At 41.4% G+C, this 22,847-nt stretch overlaps 1 protein-coding gene across 2 annotated transcripts in view; it reads right to left on the bottom strand.

The window, feature by feature from the left end:
• Positions 1–22,847, bottom strand: part of TDRD1 (tudor domain containing 1) — a 40,536-nt gene that overhangs the window by 6,494 nt on the left and 11,195 nt on the right. The window contains exons 5-21 of one of the 2 annotated variants that reach the window (XM_066240003.1): positions 20,961–21,066; positions 19,681–19,744; positions 18,288–18,392; positions 17,878–18,060; positions 17,221–17,364; positions 16,523–16,697; positions 15,002–15,073; positions 13,261–13,428; positions 13,035–13,142; positions 12,052–12,222; positions 9,328–9,570; positions 8,829–8,966; positions 8,174–8,284; positions 7,204–7,374; positions 4,583–4,858; positions 3,909–4,028; positions 1,375–1,491 (exon numbers count right to left, since the gene is read on the bottom strand). In XM_066240003.1, coding sequence (XP_066096100.1) covers positions 1,375–1,491; positions 3,909–4,028; positions 4,583–4,858; positions 7,204–7,374; positions 8,174–8,284; positions 8,829–8,966; positions 9,328–9,570; positions 12,052–12,222; positions 13,035–13,142; positions 13,261–13,428; positions 15,002–15,073; positions 16,523–16,697; positions 17,221–17,364; positions 17,878–18,060; positions 18,288–18,392; positions 19,681–19,744; positions 20,961–21,066 — 2,472 coding nt within the window. The remainder of the gene's footprint in view (positions 1–1,374; positions 1,492–3,908; positions 4,029–4,582; positions 4,859–7,203; positions 7,375–8,173; positions 8,285–8,828; positions 8,967–9,327; positions 9,571–12,051; positions 12,223–13,034; positions 13,143–13,260; positions 13,429–15,001; positions 15,074–16,522; positions 16,698–17,220; positions 17,365–17,877; positions 18,061–18,287; positions 18,393–19,680; positions 19,745–20,960; positions 21,067–22,847) is intronic. The other variant, XM_066240004.1, reaches the window with a different exon arrangement.

The raw sequence follows: 22,847 nt of genomic DNA, 5'->3' as shown, positions 1-22,847 counted from the left end.
ATATCCCAGCATGACCCACTAACTATTAGGGTAAAATACTTTTTCAAACATGGGAGAAAACAGAAAATTCATCGTACATGTACCTTTTCTCAGCTTCTAGAGAATGGGATATCCCCAAATATTAGAGTAAATCAAAAGTAAGAGACCCAGAAAACGTGGCGAGACAAGGGAGGGGGAAATCCAGCTAACAAGGTGGAGTGGGGGAGAGAAATCCAAGAAACAAAGGTGGGTGGTGTTGCAACAGCCCCCAGCATGACAGTGAAGGAGATTCAGGATGACAGCTCAGGTCTAGAGCGCGAGCCGTCCAACGGGAGCAGGTCAGAAGGCTGAAGATGCCTCCAATCTGATACAAGCTGACAAAGGTACATGAATTGTTCATGGAATTTACACTAAGGCAGAGAACTGGAGATAAGTAGTGGAAGTATACAAAACACTAGTAACAAGAGAGTGGCAAAGAGAAATGTAATTATAGCACACGATAGTGTTTACACAATTCTAATTAAGTAACATAGAATGCTTAACCTAATCAAAAGTGATGATATCTTGCTATTGGGAAGAAAAAGAAGAAAAGTGTAGAGCTAGTTATAGTGAAGAAAAATAGAACTAAACTTAATACATTAAAAAACTTTTATTCAATTGGGGTGACAAGCATAATACATTTTAAAATCAAAAATCTAAATTTAAAAATGAACATTAGTTGGGCAAAAGACCAAAAGCAGGGGATAATACCAGCCTGCTCACCAACTTTTAGCACATATGGACATTTCTTTAAGATGCCCAGAGAGCACTAAGCCCCCAGAACATACAAAACAATTTATGTCCTTTGGCACCAAAATTCTTGGGGGTGGGGGTAAGGGAGTTTCACGTTTGACTCCAGAATTCTATTCCTGAAGATTTAGCCTAAAATATTTACATCACCAAATTTCTGCCCCCAAATATTCACTATACATGTTATTTATATTAACAAAAGAAATCTGTTAACATCAAATATTAACAGTATACCCAGTTCAATGAGTCTGACTCCCTGAATCACGCTTTTAGTACATTCACAGAATTCTATAAATTATTTGCAGTCCCTCCATATGTAAATATAACATCATTGATTCATTAGGTAGAGCACTGTATCCAGAGCTAGTTATCTAGAAGTTCTGACAGACCTGTAAATTTCTACCTAGACCCCTGCCTAAATATTCTTTGGTTATGGAACAGAAAAGCTGAACGACCCCAATATACGAATTAAACCCATATCCTTGTCTTTAATTTCTCTATCTAACCAAATGTAATAGACATCTGAAATAACATGACCCATATAATCTCATGTAAAACAGACAGAAAAATACTTTCCCTCTACTGTTTTATTAAAAAGAATATTACCTGTGTACTGGGCACAGCATGCATCTCCCACTGTTGGTCTATAAGCCAACTGACTCTTCTGAGCACTGCAGTGTTCTAACAATTCAGCCGCCAACACACCCAGTTTCTCCTGATATTCTAAAATATATACAAACAGTATTATGTGAAGAAATTTTCAATGCTACTATCTAAATATAGTATACAAAAGAATGTCAAACCTAATCACTCCAAAAAATACCCCTCTGTATTAAAATATATCTACATTTTAAAAATAAATAAAGCCACTATTTGTTATCTTGTGTCAAAGGGACACAGCACTGGGAGGGGCAAGAAGGAAGCCAATTTCTCGACTGAGGTTATTATACTAGTGTGTTCCTCCATGAACACATATTAAGCTGTATTTTTACAATTGTTTAGGGTACTTTTCAGTGACTGTGTTATACAGGCATAACTCGTTTTATTGAGCTTCAGATATTGCCTTTTTAAAACATTTTATTTATTGATTTTAGAGAGAGAAGAGAGAGGGGAAGAGAGACTCATCAACTCATAGTAGTTGCTTCTCTTATGTGACTTGATCAGGCAAGCTCAGAGTTTTGTACCAGTGACCACAGCATTCCAGATCAATGATCTATCTACTGCGCCACCACAGGTCAGGTCAGATATTGCATTTTTTACAAACTGAATAAAACCCTCCAACAGCAAAAAGATGACAACTCGCTGAAGGCTCAGATGATGGTTGGCAATTTTTAGCAATAAAGTATTTTTCAATTAAGATATGTACACTGGCCCTGGCCGGTTGGCTCAGTGGTAGAGCGTCGGCCTGGCATGCACAAGTACCGGGTTCGATTCCCAGCCAGGGCACATAGGAGAAGCGCCCATCTGCTTCTCCACCCATCCCCCTCTCCTTCCTCTCTGTCTCTCTCTTCCCCTCCTGCAGCAGAGGCTCCATTGGAGCAAAGATGGCCCGGGCGCTGGGGATGGCTCTTTGGCCTCTGACCCAGGCGCTAGAGTGGCTCTGGTCGCAACAGAGCAACGCCCCAGATGGGCAGAGCATTGCCCCCTGGTGGGCGTGCCAGGTGGATCCTGGTCGGGCGCATGTGGGAGACTGTCTCTCCCCATTTCTAGCTTCAGAAAAATTAAAAAAAAACAACAACAAAACAACAAAAAAAGATATGTACACTGTCTTTTTTATAAATAATGCTATTACATATTACACTCTTAATATGACTATACAGTATAGTGTAAACATTTTTATACGCATTGGGAAACAAAAATTTGTGACTTGCTTTAGTGCGGTGTTTTATTGTGGTAGTCTGAAACTGAACTGCATTATCTCTGAGGCACACTTGTAGTTAACGGAAGGAATCCTTCCAATGCACATATCATATGTTGTCATCAGGACTGAACAGTTCTAAACCCTTGACGTCTACTATACAGACTAAACATGGGTGTTTGTAATACTGGAGATAAATTTAAGAACAGTTACTGGTATTACCACAATTTTAGGTTTGACAATGTGAAACAAAGGTTAATTTTTTTCAGCCTTAATGTATCTGCAAATTATTTTGAACAGCCACCACCCAACTTGTATTAACTCACCTTCTACACTACAGTAATCAACTCAAATAAGAGTCAAGAGAAGACTTGATTGTAAACTTCCATGAAACAAAAAAGAAAACTTAACAATACTTCTATACTTTTTTTTTTTGTATTTTTGTATTTTTCCAAAGCTGGAAAGGGGGAGGCAGTCAGACAGACTCCCGCATGCGCCCGACTGGGATCCACCCGGCATGCCCACCAGGGGGCAATGCTCTGCCCATCTGGGGCATTGCTCTGCTGCAACCACAGACATTCTAGCACCTGAGGCAGAGGCCATGGGGCCATCCTCAGTGCCCGGACCAACTTTGCTCCAATGGAGCCTTGGCTGCGGGAGGGGAAGAGAGATACAGAGAGGAAGGAGAGGGAAAGAGGTGGAGAAGCAGATGGGCGCCTCTCCTGTGTGCCCTGGCTGGCAATCGAACCCGGGACTTCTGCATGCCAGGCCGACGCTCTACCACTGAGCCAACCGGCCAGGGCCTATACTACCTTTCTTAATGATGAGGTCCAGTGTAAAACTTTTCCCTAAATTTTTCAAGGTACAGTAACACTATGGTTAGACAAATTACAAAGTACTACTTCAATATAAAAAAGTTTGGTTCAAATTCTCTTAAATGGCTGTAGATGGTTAACTTAGTAAATACAAATTCAATATGGACAGAGTACATTTTTAAACAAGAAGTTATACAGCAGTTAAGGATATTGTTTTGTTATAAAAAGCTGTAGATTATCAAGATTAGGTCAACTCAGTGCTGAATTCAGGGCATTCTATTCATATTCATACATGTTTTGATAAGTAAATTTGTCTAAAGTGTGACTAAGATCGATTCTTCCTTAAAACCTTGAGTGAGACACAATCGTTACCCTCTTCTCCCCAGTTCCTAATCGATTCAGATAAGCACTTCCATCTTACAGTTAAAAAGATTAACATAAATAGGCCTCAAATGTTCATGTCTTACCCGGCATCTCATTTGGTAGAGCATAAAATAAGTTTGGGTTTCTGATTTCTAATATGCTGGCTTGTATGGTTTTATTAACTGGCAATTCTATCGTCCTCCACTGCTTTGCGGCAGAGACAGCTGAAAACAGACCAAACACAAGTCTCTATGAAATACAACAGATCCAACTTGGCATTCTTTCCCCGTAATATATTTATTCGCTCAATTTTTTCCTATCAACTGGCTGATTAGCAGTATTCCCCAAATGAAAATCTCTATTTTTACAAAACAATCTATTCAATTTTGAGGCATTCTGTGGGCGCTATAAGCAAGTCCAATCTGTAATGAGAATCCTTGAGCTACTGCACTCCTGTGGTGCTTGGCTTCTGCAATATGTTCCCACTTCTGTGGTCTATTTAATTCCTAAAATGCATTCAGATGCTAAGGGATACACAACTTTACGGGGCAAGTTTACCTGATTAGTAACTACATTAGAAAGGAGTACAGTGTTTAATAAAACCATGTTTCAATAAATCAATACGAAATTAACTTTAATAGCCTGTTATTAATCTGTTTCCACAAAGTATATTTCTACAGGAAAATTGTGTCATCTAAGATAGAAATATTTTCATAGCCGATAAAACCAAAAAGTTAACATAAACTGGAATAACAAATAAATGGCTTAAAAATGTTACCCTGAAGCTTAGGGGTGTCGATCTGAAGGTCATGGTTCTTGACAGGGCTGTACCCAGCCCATTCTCTCTGCGGCGAACTAGCTTTTAAAACCAGATTCTCCTCAATCAGAACATCACTTATTATTCTGGGGTAACAAGTGGAAAGGTTGGTGAGTTCAATGCCCACCCCGTTTTCAGTGATTTCAGCCACTCGGGCTTGGAGCTTTACCCCTGTGACGCACATCTGAAATCTTGCTGTGACTTCCTTCGTCCAGTGTCTGTTTCTGGGCTGTATATCTGGCAAACAAGAACAGCGTTACAAAAAAGTCTGTGCCCAAGCTGTATTTTTGCTTCAGTACCCAGGGTTGGGCCCTCTCCAACTATACTTCTGAGGTATGCATCCCCCCCATGCCTGATTTACCAACAATGCACCTGCAAACACACTGCTCAGGATCTCTCCCTACTTTCCCCACTAATGTATTTTCACCAGGCATCTTCCCAAGAGGCAGAAAAAGAATTAGTATTTCTTTTTTTTTTTTTCTTTTCTTGTATTTTTCTGAAGCTGGAAATGGGGAGAGACAGTCAGACAGACTCCCGCATGTGCCCGACCGAGATCCACCCGGCACGCCCACCAGGGGCGATGCTCTGCCCACCAGGGGGCAATGCTCTGCCCCTCCGGGGCGTCGCTCTGCCGCGACCAGAGCCACTCTAGCGCCTGGGGCAGCAGCCAAGGAGCCATCCCCAGCGCCCGGGCCATCTTTGCTCCAATGGAGCCTTGGCTGCGGGAGGGGAAGAGAGAGACAGAGAGGAAGGAGGGGGTGGGGGTGGAGAAGCAAATGGACGCCTCCCCTATGCGCCCTGGCCGGGAATCGAACCTGGGTCCCCCGCACGCCAGGCCGACGCTCCACCGCTGAGCCAACCGGCCAGGGCCTAGTATTTCTTTTATAAGCCACCTTTGTGTTCTGTTACATACACAATGATGAGTGACCAATCATGCTGGTAAAAGAGGTCAACCAGACAATTTCACCTTGTGGGCAGTCTTCTAGCGATAATTTTAAAATGCCATTCTAAATTACTTAGTCAAAAATTACTTTTCTTGGATAATTGTGGCTTATCCCCAAATTCATAACAGTGATTCTCAAACATGAGTGTGCATCTGAATTAGCTAAAGGTCTTGTTAAAACAGATTTTGGGGCCCCACTTGAGAGCTTCCAATTGAGTAGCAGGTCTTGGATGGGGAGCGAGAATCTGCATTTCTAACAAGTTCTATGTTGCCGCTGCTGGTCTTGGGGGCCACCTACTAAGAAGCACTGGCAAAAAACAGGGTAATTAGAACCAATAATCTAAAACACACTGAGTGCCGAATAAGAAGAAAGAAAACAGATAAGCAAAGGAACAAACAAAAGCATCTCTGCCTCCAGACACGAACGCTGTTAATATTTTGGATCCTAATCTTCTACGATTCTTATAAGAAATATACACATACACATATATGCTATTTATTTTATAAAGAAATTTCTGTAATAATATCAAGCACTGGCAAGCGCCTTTTATATTTTTATCTCTTATTCTTAGTGACTCTTTGAGGAAGGCACTGTTACGCTGCAGATGCAGAAATGAAAGCGCAGAGTTAAAATACTCTGCCTGCGGTCACACAGCTAGTAGGATTGGGAAGCAGGGAACAGGCTTGGCTGTCCAAGTCTCCTTAATAACTTGCTTTCTTCACTTAAATCAGGAACAATTCTTCATATTCATGATACATACTTAACAGTGTTTCAATGACTATGTGATAACAACAAACAGTTAAACCAGAGGTAGTCAACCTTTTTATACCAACCACCCACTTTTGTATCTGTTAGTTGTAAACTTTTCTATCCACCCACCGGTTCAACAGTAATGCTGATTTATAAAGTAGAAAACTTTACTTTATAAAATTTATAAAGCAGAGTTACAGCAAGTTAAAGCATATAATAATAATTACTTCCCAAGTACTTTATGTCGGATTTTTGCTGTTTGGCAGAATCAATCTTTATAAAACAACTTACTATAGTTAAATCTATCTTTTTATTTATACTTTGGTTGCTCCGCTACCACCCACCATGAAAGCTGGTATGCCCACTAGTGGGCGGTAAGGACCAGGTTGACTAAACAAAACTGAGTTAAACAAAACTGAGTGCCAGGCCCTGTTCTAAACATTCATTTAACCCTCGCAACAACCCCATGAAATAGGTTCGACCACTGTCTGTTACATGCACATGGGGCATCAATACATCAATCTTCTCCTATTGATTATTTAGGTTGACTTGCTAATATTAACAGTAGTGTAATAAATTTTTTGTAGGTGAACTTTGTGAAAGTCCAAGATTATTTCTTTGGGATAAATTATCAGAAGCAAAACGCCTTCATGAGAAGATATCTGTTTTATTCCCATCATAAGTACAGAAGAGCTGCTGCCTCCCAACTCTGAAATCAACAGACAATCTGGCTAGTATCTTTAAAAATACATTTTGAAATTGTATTCTATAGTATAAAGCAAGATATAACTTACACAAAATATAAAAATGATAGACATTAAGAGTTAGAACTTTATGTACTCAAAATATTAGAAGACGGTAGAGAAAATTTCTTCTTCTGCATCGTACCTACTAACCAACACCGAATCGCTTGAAATGGAAGTTTTAACAATTCTGGTGTGATCATTCGGAGTTCATCTACAGTAACTTCTTCGGTGTTTCCATAATCCACAAAATGTACTTTAACGTTTCCATTTGGTACAATTTCCTTGACTAAAGCACGATACCAATTGCCATCACCTAGATTTAATATAAAGATTATAACATGGAATATTTCCCTTATAGTATCACTGGAAATTTCATCTTGAAAAATATTTGTCTAGTAGCTAATACATGTGCTTTCACTGATGATGCCTTTAGTTTTTCATTCAGAAGTCCCAAGGAAAAACATTAAATTTTTAGACTATCTCCAAAATTTTTACAGCACCACACTCTTCCATCTACTGTAAGTGAAAGATTTCATTCATCACCTACCCTTACATAAACAGAATGTGAGTAAGACAGTAAACTTGAACAGGTTTGTCAGTCTGGAAGATTTAGAATACTCTCACCACTACTGACAGACTGCTTTGTTACTTGGTAAAATAATGTACAAAATAAATAGTAGAAAGAGTGTCGCAATGAAATTAAGGTGTCTCATTAAGTTTATCCTCTAAATATGCACATGGTGACCAGAAGAAACAATAAATCTATAGTAAACAGGTCTTCCATTATCTAACTTTTAAAAATATTATCTGGAAATTCAGGTCAGAAAAGCATGTAACAAAGATTAACAAAGTTAAGGTATGAAAGTATCACTTACAGGTTCTATGTTACAAAGAGAGGAGAATAAAAATTATCACTGAACCTCAAGTGTGAAAAATAGTTGCTTAAACATCAGGAAGAAAATACACATTCAAAATAAGGGCTGAGGAAACCTATGTAATTTTATTAACCATGTCATTACCAATAAATTCAATAAAATTTAAATATAAAAATATTAGGGTTGAATGTGAAGAAACAACTAGTTCTGGTAAAGACTGCACCAACTTCAACTTACCTGCAAAAAAAGCACAACAAGGTTTCCCTACTTCTGCCTTAAAGTCATTAGCCAACTTCTGCTGACCAAGTTCCGCTAGTGACTTGTTCAGATCATGGAGTTTCGTTAAAGCTGAAAACACAATAGGCACTCAGCATTTAATATTTTTTAAAAAAACACAGAATACAAATTTTTCTTTAATCTGTAAAATATGTTCATCATAAAATCTCAGGTATATCCTCAAACAACTATTAAGTATACCAAATGCTTTTCCCTTCTCCTTGTTAAAAACAAAGTGTTTTGACTCCGTGATAATTTAGGCTGCACTCTTATTTGGGTATTTATTTATATGTATGTTGCATTTCAATGAAATCAACAATTAAATTTAATTTTCAAAACTGAATCTGGCAGACATTCTGTAAAATCTAAACTGGTTTAAATATAAGGAGAGAAATAGAAATACATGCATATATATGGATGAAAAAAATATATAAGGTTGAAAATAGAAATAAGGGCTTAAAATGGAATAAAAGGCAACTGAGTCCAACCAAGTCTTTCTTGGAAGTACAAATAGCCATTTGGTCCTTCTTGGAAAGAAAGTATCTTTTTCACTCAGTAAACTCATCTTGAATTATGATCTCCACCAATGTATTTGTAAATGAAAGAGTCAACTTACCGTCCTCTTTATGCACTTGACAATAAAATTCTCCAGGACTATATATCACACAGACCACAACATCTACTACTTGGTCAACAGCAAGTCTGACCCATGTCCATGCCAATAGATTTAGTTTTGCTTGTAAAACCAAGGGAACTGTGAAAATACATGAGCATGTTGTAAAAACAAATGGCCTGAGAAACCTGCTCTGGAAGAAAATCGGGATTCTTAATGATTTTCTTAGTAAATTTACAAGAAAGTTTATCAGTATTACTCGGTGAATTTCAAATTTCAAATTCATTCATATTTCCTACTGATCTTCAACTGCCAGTGACCCACAAAACTTGAAACAAATTTTCAGTTCCTAAACACACTCTTAAATGTAGTTAGATGAATGCCTGATTTAAAAAAGACGACAGGTACTCAACACAATTCCTTTTGAAAGTATAAGAACCCACACATTCATGAAGCCTCCTGAACTCCAGCATGTGCATTGTCTGACTGACATTCTACTCACCACTGGCTTCTTTCACGGCCCGGGGTTTATCCGTCACTAGGTCCTGTCCCCTGACGGTAAAGCCTGCATCGACGAGAACTTGAGTCACACTGATGTTGGGTGTCACAGATTTATCTATGAGCTCCACCAGGGAACTGTTTTCCAACTTGTCCACCACCTTCACTGTGATCATTTTGTTCTGCACAAATTTTTTCATCAGACAAATAGCTTCTGGAGTCCAAATTCCTAAGGGTGGCTTTACTCCTAACAAAAAAAAAATTTTAAAGGATGTTAATATATTTCTTCCAGCAAGCATTTCGAAATTCAGCTTCTAATTTCCACAAAGGTAAATAAATATTAAATAATTATGACAAATACTGGAACCAAAAAGTTGCACTTGAGCAGAGGATTTTCTACACGTAAAAATAAAGGCAAAATTACAAAGAGCCTGTATCAAGTTTCTATACTTATATGTTAAAAAACAAACATAATTTCATTGATATGAAATGTCCAGAAAAGCAAATCTATAAAGACAGAAAGGAGATTACCAGTTGGTTACCTTGGGAACAAGAATTAACGATAGGCCCTGGCCAGTTGGCTCAGTGGTACAGCGTCGGCCTGGCGTGCAGAAGTCCCGGGTTCGATTCCCGGCCAGGGCACACAGGAGAAGCGCCCATCTGCTTCTCCACCCCTCCCCCTCTCCTTCCTCTCTGTCTCTCTCTTCCCCTCCCGCAGCCGAGGCTCCATTGGAGCAAAGATGGCTCGGGCGCTGGGGATGGCTCCTTGGCCTCTGCCCCAGGTGCTGGAGTGGCTCTGGTCACAGCAGAGCAACGCCCCGGGGGGCAGAGCATTGCCCCCTGGTGGGCAAAGCGTCGCCCCCTGGTGGGCGTGCCAGGTGCATCCCAGTCAGGCGCATGTGGAAGTCTGTCTGACTGTCTCTCCCCGTTTCTAGCTTCAGAAAACTACAAAAAAAAAAAAAAAAAAAAAAGAATTAACGATAAATGAGTCTCATTCAGGTGAGGGAAATGTTTTGAAACTGGGTTATGGTGATAACTGTACAACTTGGTAAATTTACTAAAAATTAAATTGTACACCTAAGACAGAGAATTTTGTAGTATATGTAAATTATGCCTCAACAACGTTGTTAAGAGAATCATAAACAAAGCAGAGAACGACCCAGGAAGAAACACGGGTCCCTATATTAGTATATGAGACACTTGCAGCACTTACTGAAAGGGCACTCACAAATCAGCAACCCCAAGGTTATGCTTAGCTCATAAAGCGTAAGAGCCGAGTTATCTACACAAAAACATTTGGCCTCACTGGTAATGAAGCAAACTAAAATGATTTCATATTTAGCATATCCAAATTGGCCAAGATGAAATAATACAGAAATATCTATTTGGTGCACCCATGTGTGAAGGAACTGACTACCTCCCACATTTCTGGTACATGTGTCTAATAGTTCAACCCCTTCCAGAGAACAATCACAAACATTAAAACAAGTATACCCACTGACATCTCCCTTCCTCCTGAGGATGTATGTATTTTGCAATATACTTGTATCTTGCAACCTATCTTAAGTAAACTATCTTGAATAGGTTGTAAAATGTAGTTAAAAGAATACTGATAACAGCAAAAGCTTGGAACTATCATTCATATAATTGGTTACCACAATAGTTAAATTTGGGTACATTTAAACCAAGGTTGTAGAAGCCAATTATTGACATGGAAAGCAGGCCCTGCTGTGAGTGGGACAAGTACATATATAGCTATTGCTAAGCACATACTCGAAATGTTTCTATTGCTTTTACAGGCGAGTTTCCCTCGACTTCATGCAGTTAATAGGCTTCTATGATATTACCGCAATAATAATGCAGCCTGACCAGGTGGTGGCGCAGTGGATAGAGCGTCAGACTGGGATGCAGAAGACCCAGGTTCGAAACCCCGAGGTCACCAGCTTGAACATGGGCTCATCTGGTTTGAGCAAAACTCACCAGCTTGGACCCAAGGTCTCTGGCTAGGGGTAACTCGGTCTGCTGTAGCCCCACAGTCAAGGCACATATGAGAAAGTAATCAATGAACAACTAAGGTGTCACAATGAAAAACTAATGATTGATGCTTCTCATCTCTCTCCATTCCTGTCTGGCCCTATCTATCTTCTCTCTGACTCTCTCTCTGTCTCTGTAAAACAAAAACAAACTAATATATAGATATTAATAATGCAGGCTCTATAACAGGGGTCGGGAACCTATGGCTCATAAGCCAGATGTGGCTCTTTTGATGGCTGCATCTGGCTCACAGAAAAATCATTAAGAAAAAAATAATAACGTTAAAAATATAAAACATTCTCATGTATTACAATCCATTTATTTCCTACAGCTCATGTTCATGGTTGCGGGTGGTCCGCCAGGACAACACTAAATTTTTATTGGATCATGCGTAACGTACACGGGTCATTGTATGGCTCTCATGGAATTACATTTTTAAATATGTGGTGTTCATGGCTCTCTCAGCCAAAAAGTTTCCCGACCCCTGCTCTATAAACAGCAAAAGAACACTCAATTTCTCAACCACGGAGACATTAAATTTGGTTTTACTAGGTAGTGTTTCCTAAATGTCCTATTAAGGATTATTTTGGAACTAAACATATTCCTTTATCTTATCAGTAGTTTAATTTCAACCTAATACTCTTTCCTGAGGTTTTAGTAGTTGAAGAATATGGGGACCATAAAAATTTCCTACCTGCCAGCACACACTTTATTGCTTGCATTGGCAATTCCAACAACTTCGGAGTTATGGGACACAGTCTTTTCAAGCTAAGGATTTCGAAGTTTCCGTAATCTATGTATCCGACAAAAACAGAGTCCTCAGAAGCGTACGCCAGGACGGAGGCGCGGTACCACTGGCCATCCTCTGAAAGACGGAGACTTGGTCTCAAACGACTACCGGTGAAGACGAGCACCAAAGCATTTCCTCCCAAATTCAGAAATGGCTATTTGTAAATTTTAATAACAAGCTTTACTGAACAATGAATGCTCATTCAGCATCGCTACTTTTGCTTACAGAAGCCTTAAAGTCTGACTACATCCCCTTTATTCTTACCAGACCAGTCTACTTATGCCACACGCTATCATTATTAGTTTCCATACCTTATCTCCCCAGGGGCCAGCTCAGCAGGACAAAGAATGTGTTTTGGACACGTGAGTCCACAAGGTCCTGATCAATCCATGGACATGTGCTAAGGCACAGAGCAGGCTGATTTTACAATACTTGCAGCGTGTGTCAACCAGATGCCACCAGCTGAGCGGTCATTATCCTGGAGGCCTCCTTGGACCTCCCTTCAGCCGAGAACACAAAGCCCAGCAATCTCGACGTGCACTATAGAGGCTGTGCCTGACACCTCTGTGCCTCCAGCCCTCTCGCTACTCCAAAGAAAACCGGGGAAGATGCGACGCATGGAGGTTCCGCATTTGCATTTGGATGTAAACAGAACAGCGCGCCAGTCTCCACACACTGCAGGGCTGATCAACAGTCAACACCGCCTTTACCCACCCCACCCCACACCCACGGCCACACACTTCGATTTAGTTTAACTGGACATATTTAAAAACATAATTGGTGCACTTAACACTCAAGTTTCAAACAGCCATCCATTACAAACTGAAGATTCTATCACACCTGTAGTTACTTAATTATAAGTAAAAATTCAGCAATTCTTTCCTTACGTGAGAACTGAGCACAGCAGATGTCACCAATGGCCGGATAAAAATTAGAGCGTGGAGACACTTGGGCACAGTACTTGCTAAGGGAGGCCTGGAGTTCGGCAAGCTTATCTGTAGATATAGATCACATCTTAAAAGAAACATAAATCTACACAGTATCTTCATTTCTACATGTTCAATCTCTTGAAGTATGTGATCTTGAGAGCGCAAATCGAGAAAAGGTACTTACGTCCACTTTGTAGTTTTTGACAAAAGAAGTCTTCTGGAGTCTGAATGTGGGACACCACACCAAAAAACTCATCACCTACATTCAAAGTTAACACTTTGGGGATTAAATCTCTTCTGTCTACAACAATTTTGCCTTCCACTGCCATTTTCCCAGTATCTTCAGGCTCACCTTATCCGGAAACAGAAAAATAAGTTTGGTTTCATTAACCCAAATTTTCAGTTTTTCAGGCCCAACCATGCTTGAGGCCTTACCATGTGCTGTCCTCCACCCTCCCCAAAGTCCTCCGCTCCCCAGGACTCGACCAATTCCTGCTCAGTGGGGTCCCTCTGAAAAGGCTCGGGGCTGCACCTATTCACACATTTTATAACCTTTTCTCTAGTCAGTACTGCACACATCCACAGGGCAGTAGTAAAGCAGGTATTTGTGTGTCAGGAATAGCATAGTGGCAGCAGTGTAAGAATCCAGACAGGAGACAAAAAGATAAAATCTGCTCTATGACCTGAGGTGGCGCAGTGGATAAAGCATCGACCTGGAAATGCTGAGGTCGCCAGTTCGAAACCCTGGGCTTGCCTGGTCAAGGCACATAAGGGAGTCGATGCTTCCAGCTCCTCCCCCATCTCTCTCTCCTCTCTCTTTCTGTCTCTCTCTCTCCTTCTCTCTTTCCTCTCTAAAATAAATAAATTAAATAAAAATTAAAAAAAAAATCTGCTCTATGATGGTGGTCCGACAAGATTATAATGCAGTTGGAAAAGTCCTATCACGTGGTGACGGGGTAATATCTCAGCGCAATGCACCGCTCCTGAGTGTGTGGTGATGCTGCCGGAAACAAGCCCACGGAGAGGCAGCAACAGCGCGCAGTTACAGCAGCAGGCTCCTCCTACGGTGGGGTAAGTACACCGTATGTCTGCACAATGGTCAGGTCACCTAGCAGCACATTTCTCAGAACATATCCCCATTGCTAAGAGCACATGACAGTAACTGGTAACAGAGCAAAGTAAAGGAGAAAGCAGACTACAAGAAACAATATCTAAGACCAGGCCGTGGTCTTAGGTATTGCTCATAACAAATGCTCACAGCAAAAATTCTTGGTTCTCATTAGACTAAATGAAAAGTACACACACACAAATAAAAAGTAAAAACTGAAAAAGAAACACCATTCTACTAGAACAGAATGTTATAGCCCCGTTAATTATTGCTGGAGCACCCAAATAACAAAGAGAAAGAAATTAAACTAAGAAAACGTTAGCTAAAAATCCCTCAATCCAGAGAGTTACAATGTTTGTAATATTTTATAATCGCTGGTAATTATCATGTCAAGAATTAATCTGAAAGACAGGGAAGAAAGCTAAACAGGGAAGACTGAGATTAGAAATTACATATTACTAAAATAAAAAGCATCCTCTATAGCAAGGGTCTCAAACTCGTGGCCCGCGGGTCGCATGCGGCCCACCGAACAATTTTGTACTGATTTTTTTTTGTTTTCAACTGCAGTGAGAAAAGTGTTGCGTAACAGTTGCCTTTTGTAGACCTAGTGCGGCCTGCCGAACGGCTGTGATCTTGCTCTGCGGCCCACATGCTGAGTTGAGTTTGAGACCCCTGCTCTATAGTGTGTAAAATTTATAGAGTAATTAGCATTTCCATTAATCTGACACCATGACAGTGTGCTTTTTCTGTTTAGTAGAGGAAATACTCTTCAATAACTGAAGTCACCATACTGTCCACTGTTAACATGTATACTCACTTTGAGCTGCACTTTTTCCCTCAGGTCTCAAGCCATATCCCATTTCTACAAGCATCTGGTCTAAGACCTTTCCTAAAAACGATAAAAAAAACAGACCTACATTCAGATATATACCAAATATTAAGGAAAAGCATAAATACAAAACAAATGAGTCTTAATTACATGATTTAGAGATTAAAGCTATAAATATACTGACAAATTTACTAGTTCATTATCTATGTGCAAAATATGTTTTAGTAATGCTCAGTTTTTTTGTGTGGTTTTTTTTGTATTTTTCCGAAGCTGGAAACGGGGAGGCAGTCAGACAGACTCCCGCATGCGCCCGACCAGGATCCACCCACCCACCAGGGGGCGATGCTCTGCCCACCTGGGGCGTCGCTCTGCCACAATCAGAGCCATTCTAGTGCCTGAGGCAGAGGCCATAGAGCCATCCCCAGCACCCGGGCCATCTTTGCTCCAATGGAGCCTCGGCTGCGGGAGGGGAAGAGAGAGACAGAGAGGAAGGAGAGAGGGAGGGGTGGAGAAGCAGATAGGCGCTTCTCTTGTGTGTCCTGGCCGGGAATCGAACCTGGGACTCCTGCACGCCAGGCCGACACTCTACTACTGAGCCAACCGGCCAGGGCCAGTAATGCTCAGCTTTAAAGATCAAGGCAAAATTCCCATCAACACTTGGCAGAAAACTTAATGCAATGATTTTACTTCAAAATTCTGCTTAACATAGAAGATTCAGTAGTACCTCACTGGCATGCTTAGAAAGACCACCTTTTATGGGAAAAAATGAACTCAAGCACGAGATTACTTCTTCTCAGATATCAAGTACGGCTGACACAAAGGTTAGCCAGCACTTCAACTTCTCTGAAATAATATCCAAAAGCTGACGTCATAGTATGAAACATATATACCAGTAAAACAAAACACAGATTTCATTCTTAATTACACCACAGGATTAACTGCGTTCTCTACTGAGTCACACGCTGACAGTGAGCCTCTAAGGAAAAGAGTGGACCGTGGAAACTGAGAGGCCATGACAAGCACTCCGTAAAGGTCACATTTCAGACAGATAGAAAGCCCGAATGCAAGAACAGGATTCCCAAGTGCTTCCATGTCCACAACGTGAACACAACGTACTGATACTTACAGTCTCAAAACTAACAAAACGCAAGGTTGTTCAGAGAAGAAGCAATGATGCTAAGAATGAATGAACGCAGAGAGAAAGGAGCAGAAACCAGGCCTCCACATAAATTATGGTCGCATTAAAAGGATAATACAGTTACCCTAATCCCCATACGAAGTCTAGATCCAGCCTTGCAGTCCACTCAGTTCTATAAAACTTGTGTCATGTCTTTTACAAACTGCCGACTGCAAGGGCCGGGCTGAGGCCATGCTTTCATCACAATCTGAATGACCCCAGAACAGAGCTTACTTGGTCTCACTTCATGTGTCCATGTCTTCTCCCAGTAACAGGTGGAGACACAGTAACATTTAACAAGATTCCATTTAAAAGAAAGACTCCGATATTACCTGAACTTGGCAGCGTAACATCCACAGCAAAGGTTACCACTTCCTCTTTTAAGATGTCGACAATCTTTACAGAGCAGTACTGCTCCATTTTTAACAGTGACTTCACAGTTTTGATACAATCACGACTCCAATTCCCCTCTGCTGGGAAAACACCATCCACAAAGCACTTTATGGCCTGAAAGATTTTGTGCAAGTTACTTAAAAAAAAAATCTGCATTTGAAAATTTCTACTTAATTATGTGGAGACTTTAAAATACATATATGCTTCATGCAGAAATATTATCAAAGGTCTTCAAATACTAACCAGATAAACAATTTTATATATAATTATTTTCCTCTTCAGGTACTTTATTTGCAATGCTTTGATTTTTAGGACTTGAAGCTTGAGAAGTTGATATAAGAATAGTAATTATCCCTCAATTAACCATACGAATTCAGGTCACTTTCAAATAGTATAATAAATACAAAAATGATTATTTTTAAAGAGCAGATTGATAAGATGTGCCTAAAAATGCTAACAGTTTCTTACCTGAGGTAGTACTTAGCCAAAAACAAACCAACTGAGTATTTAGCCACATAAAAAAATATATCCCAATAGGAACTCATGGCAGAATAGAACAAGCAAACAGTGTGCCCATCAAAACAAAAGAACAGCTCTGTTGGGACACTATTAGGAATTCAGAAAGTAAGAGACTCACACAAGGGGGAAACAAGTCAATGTTTCTGTTTAGTTGCTGAATTCTGTTTACTGGAATTAACTCTTCATTTCCATAATCAATATATAAGACTTGTGCCGACTTCTGTAGCATGTCAACATCTTGAATCATGACTCTGTTCCAGGTCTGCGAGGAAATAAAATGGTACTCTACTTCGAAACAGCATTTCACAATCTTAGGTTTAAAAATTCTCAATCTACAGGACATGCAAAGGCAAGACTACTGTTCTATTCCAGGGCACTTGATTAACAAGAGACACAATTTTCTAATAATCTTGCTAAGAAATCCCTAAAATTGTCTAATTAGGCCACTGTAATATGCAGAAGTACTGCCAAGCTGTCCTAGCCCAGTGGATTCTATGACACACTGATGCTTCAGACACACAAACCCAAGCTCCAGACTAGCACTCAGTCTGTAGCCAGCACCTATGAAGCCTATAAACAGAGCTGGGGAGAGAGCGCAGGCGCAGGGAGGAAGTAACCAGTCAGAGCCTGGAAGATGGAGGGAGGAAGAAAAACCCACATCTGATCAGTCTCGCTTTTAAGACATCTAATGCATCATTAAAGCCCTGGTTTCAAGTGGATATAACCAAAGTAAATTAAAACATCTTCTTAAATAATTCATTGCAATAGAGGTTACCTGATAGACAGTGTACTTGGCAACACAAACTTCCCCCTTCACGGGAATGTAATTGTCTTCGCTCACTGTATTCGCATATGCTTCTTTTAAGCTTGCAGAGAGTTGGTTCATGCATTCTGCAACTTCTGAAGAATATAACTGCACATAAAAGTCACTCGGGTGTTTGAATTCAGTAACTGTACCCTTTCAAAGATAAAGAAGATGCAATAATTCACTGGGAACACAAGCAAATGTGAATTTCTTAAAGATTTATAACTAAGATACAATAAATATTGCAAAAAGTTTCTGTAATCTTTAACAATTTCATCTGGTTATATTTTGAAGCTAACTTATGAATTCAAAATAGAAAACAAGAAAAGAAAATCTATAGTTCTTTGGATCTCTGTCTATGGAGATTAAACAAAAAATACCTTTATTTCCATGGCTTTCCTAAGTTGTAGACTTCTCAAATCAGAAAACATTATTTTTTCACCACTGATGGCTATTTCTTTAGTAACTCCAAGTGGAAAGTCATTCTGGTTTGAAGAACACAGAAGAGAGTCACACACAAATATGTTTCAATGACACTGTAGACATTATTTGCTGAAATCAGGTCAAAACAGCCTAACTTTTAGGCTTGGATAAGAGAACAGAGATACTTCTGTTCAAGAGTTCAAGTGTTCATGTTCAAGAGGCCCTAAAACCCACTGTCCATAGGCAGTGTACACTGCACTGGGATCACCCAAGAATCATGCCTTGATGGCGAAGATGATGAGTTCATTAAAAAGAGGGGTTTAGTTTTTAAGTTTGCACTTAGTAACATTTTTGGAGGAGTAACTATTTGAGGAAGTCAGACTGTATATATTTTTTGATAGGGTCTGAGAATTCATGGTTTATTACATTTCAGCACAGTGGTCCCTGGGAGGAAACTGCCTTTCTGGCGCCTCACCTTGGGACTCGTCCCTAAGGAACAGGAAACAGCCACCCTGTCTTGGAACAATGCTACCTCCCCACGCCCCTGCATAGAACAAAACTACCAGGAACCCCACTGAGATGTGAACAACTTTCTTTTCTTTTCTTTGGTATTTTTTCAAAATGAGAAGCGAGGGAGGAAGGCAGACAGACAGACTCCTGCATGTGCCCAACCAGGATCCATCCACATACCCACCAGGGGGTAATGCTCTGCCCCTCTGGGGTGTTGCTCCACTGCAATCAGAGCCATCCTCAGTGCCCGGGGGCCAGCTTTGCTCCAATGGAGCCTTGGCTGCAGGAGGGGAAGAGAGAGACAGAGAGAAAGGAGGGGGGAGGGGTGGAGAAGCAGATGGGCCATTCCCCTGTGTGCCCTGGCCAGAAATCAACTCCGAGACTTCCACAGGCTGGGCTGACACTCTACCACTGAACCAACTGGCCAGGACTAGATAACTTTCTTTTTCAATACCAGCCAGAGAAGACTCAACATGATCTCTATGTGAGTTGGACATAACCAAAATTCTTCAGATTATGAATGATTTATAACTAAGTTATTCAAACAGAAGAAAGGCATCAACAGAAAAAAGCTCATTAGATAACTGGCGCCACTAGAATCCAGGACACAAGCTCGAGAACGTGGGAATGCAGGGACCGCAGGGAACGAACTCGCTCTGTCCAAGCAGTTTTACCCAGGCACCGCCACTGCAAGTCCTTTTTGGAAAAAGGCTGGGCAGAAACAATTCTCAACGACCAAAGTCACCAAATCAATCACTAGGGTGCACAGATACATTCAGCAGGAAAGCTTTTGTGCTTAAATAAACACTAGTGAAATGCAGAAATAAGTCCGTATCATACCTCATTTTTCACTTCCATGTTTTTTGTTTCAAAAGGTGATTTCTTATCTTCAAGTTTGTAGAAACTGAAATAAAGCAAATGATTATAACACTTATAGTACAGATCCAATTAAGAGTAAGGGCGACAATTACATTAAATTCTCAATGAAATTCAGAAAGAGCAAAACAGCTTCTTCCAGACAGAATCCCAGTAGTAACAACTGTTTATGCAATGCCGTTGATGCAATGGCCCACCCTAGGCACGTGAGTGCTTCTTCCAAGAGCCACCTAATGAGAGAGAGAGAACCACAATCTCCAACCCTCAGTTTTTTCTTTTTTGGAGACAAAGAGAGTCAGAGAAAGGGATAGATAGGGACAGACAGACAGGAACTTAGAGAGATGAGAAGCATCAATCATTAGTTTTTAGTTGCAACGCCTTAGTTGTTCATTGATTGCTTTCTCATATGTGCCTTGACCGTGGGCCTTCAGCAGACCAAGTAACCCTTTGCTCAAGCCAGCGACCTTGGGTCCAAGCTGGTGAGCTTTTGCTCAAACCAGATGAGCCCACGCTCAAGCTGGCGACCTCAGGGTCTCGAACCTGGGTCCTCCGCATCCCAGTCCGATGATCTATCCACTGTACCACCGCCTGGTCAGGCCAACCCTCAGTTTTCTTATTTGTAAAGTGGAGATAGCCACTCCATCAATTAATCATAGTTTTAAGAAGCAAATGAGGTTACAGTATACAGTATATGTGACACTGTTTTGTAAACTGGTAAATAGCACACAAGTAAGATCCAAGAGTTCTACCTTAGTAAAATTCAGTCAAGTACATATAACTAAAAGTAAGACTTTTATAACGCTCTAATCATTACCAAAAAAGATAACTTCAGATATTAACTCTTAATTTGTCCAAACTAATAAAATTATATTCATGAAAACCCGTAAGTATGTAGAGCTGTTGCTCATTTCATATTTGTATACTTTACCAGGTGCCCCCAAACTATGGCCCGCGGGCCGCATGCAGCCCCCTGAGGCCATTTATCCGCCCCGCCCCGCCCCCCCCCCCCCGCCGCACTTCCGGAAGGGGCACCTCTTTCATTGGTGGTCAGTGTACTGGAGTACTGTATGTGGCGGCCCTCCAACGGTCTGAGGGACAGTGAACTGGACCCCTGCATATACCTCAATGAAAAAGTGCAAAGTAAGAACTTCTGCAGTTACCCAATTTGATCCTTTTACTATCAGAAAAAACAACAGAATCAAGTGTTTCAAAATTCTCCAACGAGTAAGAACACACAGACTCACCTCTCCTGCACAGGTTTGCACACGATGCTGTGTGCCGACCAGTCCTGTACCTGGCACACTGTGGAGCAGTAGTACGTCTGCTTGCACCGTGAACACCGCAGCGATCCTACGAAACACAGCCCGGGACATTTTGTTCCAAATGATCTGTTGCCCAGAGCCAGACATTTTCAAAGACCAGACATACCAAACACTGTTCTATTAATCACATCAATATTATCTGAAGAGGCTTATGCTGTTTATAATTAGGTGTTAGGATTAAACTTTTAAAGTGCTCTCCAAACGAAGAGACAGGAGTGCAAAGATGAAAATGAGAGGGTAAAGAGACTGGCAGCATCACCAGCTCTCTTGAAAAGGAGCCCAGGACGTGTGCTATGAAAGGAGCAAAGGAAACAGAAAACCTGTGGCCGGGAACACAGACTATTTTTTGTGTGTGTGTATTTTTCCGAAGCTGGAAATGGGGAGGCAGTCAGACAGACTCCCGCATGCGCCCTACCAGCATCCACCCGGCATGCCCACCAGGGGGTGATGCTCTGTCCATCTTGGGGCGTCACTCTGCTGCAATCAGAGCCATTCTAGCACCTGAGGCAGAGGCCAAAGAGCCATCCTCAGCGCCCGGGCAAACTTTGCTCCAGTGGAGCCTCTGACATGGTGGATCATGTGCCTTTAAAAAAAATACAAAAAAGGCCCTGGCCGGTTGGCTCAGTGGTAGAGCGTCGGCCTGGCGTGCAGGAGTCCAGGGTTTGATTCCCGGCCAGGGCACACAGAAGAAGCGCCCATCTGCTTCTCCACCCCTCCCCCTCTCCTTCCTCTCTGTCTCTCTCTTCCCCTCCTGCAGCCAAGGCTCCATTGGAGCAAAGTTAGCCCGGGTACTGGGGGTAGCTCTATGGCCTCTGCCTCAGGCGCTAGAATGGCTCTGGTTGCAACAGAGCAATGCCCCAGAGGGGCAGAGCATCGCCCCCTGGTGAGCATGCCGGGTGGATCCCTGTCGGGCGCATGTGGGAGTCTGTCCGACTGCCTCCCCGTTTCCAACTTCAGAAAAATACAAAAAAAAAAATACAAAACAAAAACACAATGAAAATATTTACAGGTAGAAAAATCCAGGGAGTTGTTAAAATATAAAGTATTGAAAAAAAATTCTATCAATATCTGGGCAAAAAAAAAAAAAAGTTATCTAAAAAACAAAGAAACCATAACAAAACAAGGCCATGAGTGCCTCCACTCTAAAATAAATAGAAAAAACAAAGGAACTAAATATATAATTAGCCAGTCAGCACATGAAAAGCTGCCCAAGATGGCTGATTGTGAGGGAAATGCATTTTAAAACCACAATGAAATATCACTACAACAGGGGCTAAAATTAAAGAGATGGCAACCCCTAACATAGAAAAAGAAGTGAAGGAACCAGAACTCATTACCAATGGAAATATAAAATGAGAATTCCTTTCAACAATGGTTTGTCCCTGGCCGGTTGGCTCAGTGGTAGAGCGTCGGCCTAGCGTGCGGAGGACCAGGGTTCGATTCCCGGCCAGGGCACATAGGAGAAGCGCCCATTTGCTTCTCCACCCCTCCGCCACGCCTTCCTCTCTGTCTCTCTCTTCCCCTCCCGCAGCCAAGGCTCCATTGGAGCAAAGATGGCCCGGGCACTGGGGATGGCTCTGTGGCCTCTGCCCCAGGCGCTAGAGTGGCTCTGGTCGCAACATGGCGACGCCCAGGAGGGTCGCAACATGGCGACGCCCAGGATGGGCAGAGCATCGCCCCCTGGTGGGCAGAGAGTCGCCCCATGGTGGGCGTGCCGGGTGGATCCCGGTCGGGCACATGCGGGAGTCTGTCTGACTGTCTCTCCCTGTTTCCAGCTTCAGAAAAATGCAAAAAAAATTAAAAAAAAAC

This window comes from Saccopteryx bilineata, chromosome 7 (assembly GCF_036850765.1).
Source record: "Saccopteryx bilineata isolate mSacBil1 chromosome 7, mSacBil1_pri_phased_curated, whole genome shotgun sequence".
NCBI lineage: Eukaryota > Metazoa > Chordata > Mammalia > Chiroptera > Emballonuridae > Saccopteryx > Saccopteryx bilineata.
This window is presented reverse-complemented; position numbering and strand designations above follow the sequence as displayed.